At 40.5% G+C, this 9,970-nt stretch overlaps 1 protein-coding gene across 1 annotated transcript; it reads left to right on the plus strand.

Moving 5' to 3' along the window:
* The first annotated feature begins 6,782 nt into the window (after positions 1–6,782).
* On the plus strand, positions 6,783–9,518 carry LOC125085338 (olfactory receptor 18-like). Its single transcript, XM_047703643.1, has 2 exons — positions 6,783–6,823; positions 8,576–9,518. Exon 2 carries the CDS (start codon positions 8,589–8,591, stop codon positions 9,516–9,518), a length of 930 nt encoding a protein of 309 aa, XP_047559599.1. The 5' UTR covers positions 6,783–6,823; positions 8,576–8,588.
* Positions 9,519–9,970: the final 452 nt, after the last annotated feature.

The raw sequence follows: 9,970 nt of genomic DNA on the forward strand, positions 1-9,970 counted from the left end.
TCCACCGGTATTTTTCAAAGCGGTGGAGCAAATAATCCAAAAATTTGTATGGAACCAGAAGAGACCCCGAATAGCTAAGGAAGTTCTTTTTTTTTTTTTTTATTTCTTTTCAGCGTAACAGTATTCATTGTTTTTGTACAACATCCAGTTTTTTTTTAATTTTTTATAAACATATAATGTATTATTAGCCCCAGGGTTATGGGTCTTTGAATCGCCACGTTTACACACTTCACAGCCCTCACCATAGCACATACCCTCCCCAATGTCCATAACCCCAGCACCCTCTCCTTACCCCCCTCCCATCAGCAACCCTCAGTTTATTTTGTGAGATTAAGTCTTTTATGGTTTGTCTCCCTCCTGATCCCATCTTGTTTCATTTATTCTTTTCCTACCCCCAACCCCCGCCCCCCCCGCCATTGCATCTCCACTTCATATCATATCATATCATATCAGGGAGATCATATGATAATTGTCTTTCTCCGATTGACCTATTTTGCTAAGTATAATACCCTCTAGTTCCATCCACATCATCGCAAATGGCAAGATTTCATTTCTTTTGATGGCTGCATAGTATTCCATTGTATATATATACCACTTCTTTATCCATTCATCTGTTGATGGACATCTTGATTCTTTCCATAGTTTGGCTATTGTGGACATTGCTGCTATAAACATTCGGGTGCACGTGCCCCTTCGGATCACTATGTTTGTATCTTTAGGGTAAATACCCAGCAGTGCAATTGCTGGGTCATAGGGTAGTTCTATTTTCAACACTTTGAGGAACCTCCATGCTGTTTTCCAGAGTGGTTGCACTAGCTTGCATTCCCACCAACAATGCAGGAGGGTTCCCATTTCTCCACACTTGATCGATTTTTAACAGCACCCCAGGCCAATCTAATGTGCAGCCAAGGTGGAGGAGTCTTGAATTTTGTCAGAACTTTCATCCAAAAATAACTTGCATGTGTTTGTTCTTCATGGTCAAACCCTGAACATCTCAAAGTGATCAGAGATCAGAAAGGAGGAGACATGAAAGAGTTTTCTATAACAATAGCCAATGTGGTTTTCCCCCTCATATTCTTGGTAATAATTTTTTACTTATCTTTACTGGCCACACTCTACAACTGGTTCATTGGGCTGGATAATTAAGCTATTATTTTCTGTTCCAAACTTACCCTTCTATACTTGAAGTTGTGATGCTGTGGTAGGGGCTGGGAATCTTTAAACCACTTCTCTGATTTTCCATCTGGCTTCTCCTTAAATTCTTCTAATAATGGTAATAAAGATCACAAGCGCTAATGCCCAATCTTTTCCCCATGCCTCTTTGCCTGTGATGTTTTCACTATATTGGATAGTTATGGCTCAGTTACTATATTTTTTTTGTGCCTATCACAAAAGCATTTAATCATATGTATACTAAAATTAGTTTCATTGTAATAACTAGTGTGGTTTCTCTTTTCTTGATTGAACTCTGACTGACATATCATATACAGGGAATAAATCTAGATTGTGAGTGAGATGCAATGGGGAGATTGCTGAGTGAGCTCAGGATAAAAAGGTGACTGTAGGGGCACCTGGGTGGCTCAGAGGGTTAAACCTCTGCCTTTGGCTCAGGTCATGATCTCAGGGTCCTGGGATCGAGCCCCATGTTGGGTTCTCTGCTCAGCAGGGAGCCTCTTCCCTCTCTCTCTGCCTGCCTCTCTGCCTCCTTGTGATCTCTCTCTGTGACAAATAAAATCTTTTTCAAAAAGGTGATTGTAATGATATCTCTTGGTCAAGGGTACACAGTTGAGGTTTCAAGTAGTGGTGATATTTCCAGTGGCTGTGTGGTTCTAATTGTGCCTGTAGATTAAGTCACCTCTGTTATTATGGATAAATTTAACTCTGATCCTCATTTTCATTACTCAAGGATAGTGAAGGACCATGTCCTCAGCAAAGGAGAGATCTTTCCTTTCACTAGTAACCCCCCTCACTAGGATTCTACTTTGTCACTATGCTTTCTTCTCTCATGATCAGTCATCTTTGGGTCCTTCCATCTTCTGCTACACATCCAGGAACCCATGTACATACCAGTATTTCCTTTACAGATGCTGCACATAGTTTCTGAGGTAGCAATCTGGGCTTTTTGAAATGCTCTCTAATAACTGCTTTAATTTGCTCTGTCTTTACACTAAGCAAATAGGCTGCCAACCTCACTGACAATGAACTTAGTATTGGATGGGCTCTTCCTGCTATCAAGTGGCTTCATTTTAATACGATTTTCCTCCTGTTCAAGAATTCTAAAATATCTCAACACTCACACCTCCTTCTCCAATCCTCTATACTCCTGTCATTTGGTCATTTGGGCTCTCTAAAATTTTCCTCTGTCATTTATGTACACCTACATAAGCACAATTTCTTACACACTCAATTTAATTGGGTAAAGGCTGAAGTTTCCTTCACATCAGTTAATGAGAAATCAAACTCTGAGTTTGTCTTCTAGCCAAGCCTTGAGATCATCCACATTTTGAATGTAGAGATCTCTGAGAATCCCTGAAGTATTTAAGCAAGTGATCAAGTCACCAGGTAAGTATGTAAAAATAAACAATTGTCTAATATAATAACACACATCACTGAACAGAAAAATTAAAACCTGAGCTGTCTCTCAAAACAGCAAAAAGCAAACATCTCCAATGCATAAATTCCAAACCCCAAACCAGGAGTATAGAAAGAAAAACAGAAAGTTCTCCTTAGAGACATATATTTTAACTGAGAAAAGAGAAATTCAATAACATTCCTGGTATAGAAGACCAAATTCTCTCTAAATTACATGATTAAGTCAGTGGCTGTACAGATATAAAAGTCATATGTTGCTCTCTGTAGTTGAAAAAAATGCGTCTGAGTTTTACGATGAGATAAGTAACTTGGAAGTCAGAAATGAGGAATAGAAGTCAGCTTCTTCCTGAGAAGAGGAGGGGGTCTAGATACTACTGCTGACCCAGTACATTCACTTTTCTCCATCAATTAATAATAGCAAGTCCTTAGAGATTGGGAAAACATGGACCAATCTGACTAATTATGTGCCAAGTGCTTTGAGCCCTCAACTGTAAACAATCAGCCTGTGCTTTCCAGCCTTTTAGTTGTCATTCCCAGCTCCGTGCATGTGTCTCCTCCTCCTGGAGCCGTCTACTTGAGGACACCCATACCAGAATCTGTCTTCCTACCAGTCTTGGAAACAAAGCCTCAGTCCTCACCCAGCTAAAGACAGGGGAGAGGCAGCCAGCTCTGCAATCCTCCATCCTCCTCCAGCAGAGACACAGTACAGACCAGTGAGTAGGAAGTACAGTGGGGGTGACTGAATGCAGCAGCGACAGGGAGAGCATTGTTCCCTCCTCATCAGACCACTAGGACAGTTGGGATAGCCAGACAGGAGGGGACCAAAATGCAAAGATTCAACGCAAAGCCCTATGAAGACCTAGTGTTGTTGGTTCTGGCAGGGACCCTAGCACTCTTATTTAGATTTCTATTTTTGTCTCTTGCTAGTTCTATTTCTCTTGGGCATCTTCCCATCAGAACAGGAAATAGGTCCTTTTTAAATGCTCCCGAAGTCCTCCAAATGATCATGAAGGTGATGATAATGGTGAGGATGGAAATGATATCAGTAAACACAATGTTGTAAACCATTAGCTTGGGACTCCATGTGCCAGACACTGAGATGAATTTTTACATAGTTTGCAAACTTCTATCTGCATTGCCACCCCCAGAAAGATAGCAGCATGTATTATCATCATTTCAGAGTTAAAGATAGGAGCATAATATTTTTTTTCATTTCCTCATCTTATTTATTTATTTTTGTGTTCAACGCACCTCTTAAAAAAGGTTTTTATTTAAATTACATTTAGGAGAAGGGAGTGAAAAATGAAGGGGTGTGGGAATCAGGGGGGAGTTGAAACATGAGAGACTGTGGACACCAGGAAACAACCTGCCTGAGGGTTTTAGAAGGGAAGGGGTAGGGGGATGGGATAGCCTGGTGGTGGGTATTAAGGAGGGCATGTATTGCACGGAGCACTGGGTGTTATACACAAATGAATCATGGAACATTACATCAAAAACTAATGATATACTGCATGGTGACTAACATAATAAAAAATAAATTGAAGTTAGTTAACATACACTGTACTATTAGTTTCAGTTGTACAATATGTTGATTCAACACTTCCATACATCACCCAGTGGTCATCAGGACAAGTCCCTCCTTAATCCCTTCACCTATTTCACCCATCCCCCCACCCACCTTCCCTCTGGTAACCATCAGTTTGTTAGGAGTGTGTTTCTTGGTTTTCCTCTCTCTCTCTCTTCTCCCCTCTCCTTTGCTAGTTTGTTTTGTTTCTTAAATTCCACATGAGTGAAATCATATGGTAGTAGTTAGTCTTTTTCTGACTGACTTCTTTTGCTTAGTATAATATTCTCTAGCTCCATTGCAAATCTCATTCCTTTGATGGCTGACTAGTATTCTTTTTTTTTTTTGTAAAGATTTTATTTATTTATTTGACAGAGAGAGATCACAAGTAGGCAGAGAAGCAGGCAGAGAGAGAGGAAGGGAAGCAGGCTCCCCGCTGAGCAGAGAGCCCGATGCGGGACTCGATCTCAGAACCCTGAGATCATGACCTGAGCCGAAGGCAGAGGCTTAACCCACTAGCCACCCAGGCACCCCTGACTAGTATTCTATTGTATACATACAGCACATCTTCCTTATCCATTCATCAGTCGATGGACACTTGGGCTGTTTCCCAACAACACTGTTGTTGATAATGCTGCTATGAACATCAGGGTGCATGTATTCCTTTGAATCAGTATTTCTTTTAGATTTTATTTATTTATTTGACAGAGAGAGGGAGAGAGAGAGAGAGACAGAAAGAGAGGGAACAGAAGCAGGGGGAATGGGAGAGAGAGAGAAGCAGGCTTCCTGCTGAGCAGGAAGCCTGATGCAGGACTTGATCTCAGAACTCAGAGATCATGACCTGAGCAGAAGGCAGACGCTTAATTATTGAGCCACCCAGTTGCCCCATGGATCGATATTTTTGTGTCTTGTAAATACCTAGTAGTGAAGTTACTGGATCATAGGCTAGTTCTATTTCTAACTTTCTGGGGAACCTCCATACTGTTTTCCAGAGTGGCTGCACCAGTTTGCATTCCCGCCAACAGAACATGAGTGTTCCTTTTTCTCCACATCCTCACCAACTCTTGTTTCTTGTGTTGTTGGTTTTAGCCATTCTGACAGGTGTGAAGTAATATCTTAATTGTAGTTTTGATTTGCATTTCCCTGATGATGAGCAATGTTGGCCATCTGTATGTCTTCTTTGGAAAATTATCTATTCATGTGTTCTGTTTGTTTTAATTGGATTATTTGTTTTTGGGTTGTTGAGTGTCATAAGTTCTTTATATATTTTGGATACTAACCCTTTATCAGATATGACATTTGCAAATATCATCTCCTATTCAATAGTTGCCTTTAGTGTTGTTGATTGCTTCCTTTGCTTTGCAGAAGCTTTTTAAGTTTTTCCTGGGGTAGACAGGGGATGAATTCAGGCTTGAATGCAGACAGTGAGACTGTTCACAGGCTACCCAGACAGTCTTCTCTCCTGCCTATCCAATTCTCACCTCTCTTTCCTGTTACTCCAGGCAAAGACCTCCCCTCTCTGCACTCTTCCTGTTTGGCTGTTCATGCTAGAAGACACCAGAGAGCCGTTAGTGTCGCCTGCTGCATCAACTGTAGAAAAGATGGCTGAGATGAAGGTAGAGATCATAAAGAGTCAGCTCATGACAATTCAGGGCAGCTCTCTTTCTCGCCTCAGCTCTCAGATTTTGCTTCATATTCCACTTCCTCTCCCATTCCTATAATTTAGGCCCTCTTGATCTCTAAGGGAGATATAGGGTCAGGATGTTAGATTCCATTCTTAGTCAGGAGATAAAAAAACTGTTGCAAGATTATCTTAGCAATTTTGGAAAAGACCTCTGGACTTCTGCTGAAACTCTCTGAAGTGCAGGGAAACAGAACAAACAAGTCAGTTCATGCACCTCAGAGACCCACCACTTAATTCTGAATCCTATCTGCTCTAACTTTCATCCGTATGACACTGGGCGAGTTCTTGATGTCTTTGAGCCAGTTTCTACAACTGTACTGAGCAAGAATTAAGATGAGCACTGAACATGTGACTAAATATGTTAGATGCATATAGTAAGGATAAGGTAAATTTTAAGTATTGTTGTGGTTGTTATTGTCATTATCAAGGCTAAGCACCCTCTATCCAACTAAAATATCCTGTGATCAGAAGGTTCAGTTTTCCCTAGATCCTGAAAGAACTCTTTTTTTTTTTTTTTTTGTCCCTATGCAGGTAGATACTGAGTGTTTGGAGGGAAGCAACGGAATCACAGTCATTTCTGATTTCGCAGAGCTTATACTTTGCTTGGCACAGTGTGGGCTGCGAGAGCACCAGTGATCTCTGTTAAATATTGAATGGACCCTTCTTTGGTTCTCAGAAACAGGGCAGAGACAGCGTGGGTTCCATGCATTGGGTGCTTTGCTTCCTTCCAATGATGTTTCATAGATATAGATGAAAAATAAAACAGTGCTTCTCTGTATCTATGCCACAGATTTTCTAAGAGACCTATCATTTTCCATTTAATAGACTCTTCATTAGAAAATTACTGGAGATTTCCATAAAGATGAAAAAGAGAAAGGGAGGCAAATCTTACTGCACTTAACTGAGACACATTTTACCATTTTGACCCTCTCTTTTTCTTTCTTCTTTCTTTCTTTTTTTTTTTTTTTAGAGAGGGAGAGGCAGTGAGGGCCAGACTTGATTTCTCACACCTGAGATCATAACCTGAGCCAAAATCAAGAGTTGGACACTTAACCAATGGAGTCACCCAGGCACCCATGCATTTCCATGCATTCTTGAGTGAATTTCCTGGGACATGATAGGCTTCTACCTGATAAATAATAAAGTAAAAGTCATTAAACTTTTCTTAGGATTGGGTTTCACCAATAACCCCACCATTCCAATAATAATGCAAATTCTGATTTACAAACCATGAATGAGTATTTATTAGGTGCAAACTTCTTTTAGGGGCGACATGTATCTTTATATGGTTGATGTTCTCCCCATTTCTAGATGGAGGATAACAGCACGGAGAGGTTGGGATGTTGACATATACTCCATGTTCCGTATGATTCCCATCCCAGGGCTCTGTGCACTTCACCAGTGTAGAATGGTTGCTTTCTTTTCAAATGTGCTTTAGTTCCAGATGAGCAAACAGAAACAGGATCAACAATTTCTTGTCTTGGGATTCTGTGAGTTTATCTGTGAATTAGGGAATTGGGAGAAGTGGTTGACTGGGGCCTTTACTACATGAATATTATAGGTCATAAGATTTTCTATGAATAGTAATGCATTTTGCAGCCTATTTTTGAAATCTGTGATATAAAAATATTATTCCTTATCCAAGATAGGTATTTTACTGTGGGTTTATCATGGAAAGACCATTGGAACACAGACTTAGGGCATCTTTCTGATTCTATATCTTGATAATAAAAGCATGAAGTTCATTTTGTCTCTACTTTCCATTTGGAAAACAAAAGGATAATTAATAGTAAAATTGTACATATTGATTTTTCACAATGTTATCATCTTTTATGCATATATTTTAGAAATTCTCATTTGTGTAATACGGAGGTGGGAACAAGATTTTTATTAGGAATATTGTAATAAGGAACATCTGGGTGGCTCAGTCAGTTAAATGTCCAACTCTTGATTTTGGCTCAGGTCATGATCTCAGACTCCTGAGATGGAGCCCCTCATCGGGCTCTGTGCTCAGTGTGAAGACAGCCTAAGGTTCTCCTTTTCCCTCTACCTCCTTCTGCTTGTAGTCTCTTTCTCTGTGTGTCTCAGAATAAATAAATATTTTTTTAAAAAGTGAATATTGTAGTAATAAATTAAGAGATAATAAAGTTCATCTTTCAGGTAATACTATGCCACTTCTGAAGTGCTTGAAATAGATGTATATACTTCACAGACACTTAAAACATTGTTGCAGTAAGTGAGAACTCAGGAAACAATATGTGTATTATTATAGTATTAAGTAAGTTTTTAAGAAAACTGTTTATGAATACATAAATCAATACTAATATTATGGAAACATTGAAAGGAAAATATATCTACCACATTCATGACAGTGTTTGTCTTTGGGCAACTGAAATTGTTATCATGCATGGAAAGCAAGAAAACTCAATTTTTACTGGCAACAAATACGAGTTCTGAAGCCAAGTATAACTAGGTATTTCTATGTTTGTAATATTTGTATGTTTCTCTAACATTCTTTGGCCCAGTGTCTTCATAGTGGCTATGTATAGAAACAGGTAAATAGCTCAGACAGCGGTAAGGAATGAGTTCTAAGAAGAATTTACAGTTGAGAAATGTTGCTGAAGGTAGTGGGATGTATGCTGGGCAAGTGCGAATTCTTGAACCAAAATAGGCACATTTAGCTGGGTGTCTCTACACTTGTTTTGTTTATTCAATACTCTCTTCTCTTTTGAGAGGTGTCCCACCTGCATGGAACCACAGAATCTAACAGCTGTCTCAGAGTTCCTTCTCCTGGGCCTCTCAGACGATCCAGAACTGGAGCCCATTCTCTTTGGGCTGTTCCTGTCCATGTACCTGGTCACCTTGCTTGGGAACCTGCTCATCATCCTGGCCGTCAGCTCTGACTCCCACCTCCACACGCCCATGTACTTCTTCCTCTCCAACCTGTCCTTGGCTGATATTGGTTTCAGCAGCACGACAATCCCCAAGATGCTGGTGAACATTCAAACACACAGCAAGTCTATCACCCATGCAGGCTGCCTAACTCAGGTGTCCTTTTTTTTCCTGTTTGGGTGTTTGGACAATCTGCTCCTGGCTGTGATGGCCTATGACCGATTTGTGGCCATTTGTCACCCCCTGAACTACTCAGTCATCATTAACCCAAGCCTCTGTGTCTTGTTGGTCCTGATGTCATTTTTCGGCAGCGTTTTGGACTCTCAGATTCATTGTTTGATGGTGTCCCAACTTACCTTTTGCACAAATGTGGAAATTTATCATTTCTTTTGTGATGCACCTCAACTCTTCCACCTTGCCTGCTCTGATACCTCCATCCACACCATACTAATGTATTTTATCAGTGCCATCTTTGGTGGTATTCCCCTCTCAGGGATCTTTTGTTCTTATACACGAATTGTTTCTTCCATTCTGAGAGTCCCATCCACAGGTGGGAAGTACAAAGCCTTTTCTACCTGTAGCTCCCACTTGTTGGTTGTTTGCTTGTTTTATGGAACGGGCGTTGGAGTGTACCTCAGTTCATCCATCTCCTCCTCCCTCAGGAAGGGTGCAGTGGCCTCGGTGATGTACACTGTGGTCACTCCTATGCTGAACCCCTTCATCTACAGCCTGAGGAACAAGGACATCAAGAGGGCACTGTCGGGGACAATCCGCAGAACAGTCTAGTATCAGCATTTGTGTTAATCTTTCTGGGTTCATAGAACTGAAAAACGCAGAAAGTCAACAACATCAAGAAATTCTGAATCTGCAGCCACATGGCATATATACCTATATGGATCTCTGATTTTGCTTATACAACTATTCCTGTTAGCATAGCTCTAATGGAATTGGGGGATTATTTTGGACTCCCCATTTAAATCATAGTCCCTACTGGATTATTTATATCTGTACCCCTCTCAGTTTCTTTATGCATTGCCCAGGACTCTTGGTCATGAGCAGTCTTGTTTCTATCATTGCAAAATAATCATAACTCTCTCTCTCTTGTTTTTTTTTTCTTTTAAAAAATTTTTTTTTACTTATTCATCTGAGAGAAACAGCCCAAGCGGGGGAGAGGCAGAGGGTGAAGCGGGCTCCCTTGTGAGGTGGGAGCCAATCGTGGGGCTTGATCCCAGGACCTG

This window comes from Lutra lutra, chromosome 1 (assembly GCF_902655055.1).
Source record: "Lutra lutra chromosome 1, mLutLut1.2, whole genome shotgun sequence".
NCBI lineage: Eukaryota > Metazoa > Chordata > Mammalia > Carnivora > Mustelidae > Lutra > Lutra lutra.

Coding starts and splice junctions, on each gene's coding strand:
- LOC125085338 (XM_047703643.1), top strand. CDS start 8,589: ATGGAACCACAGAATCTAACAGCTGTCTCAGAGTTCCTTCTCCTGGGC.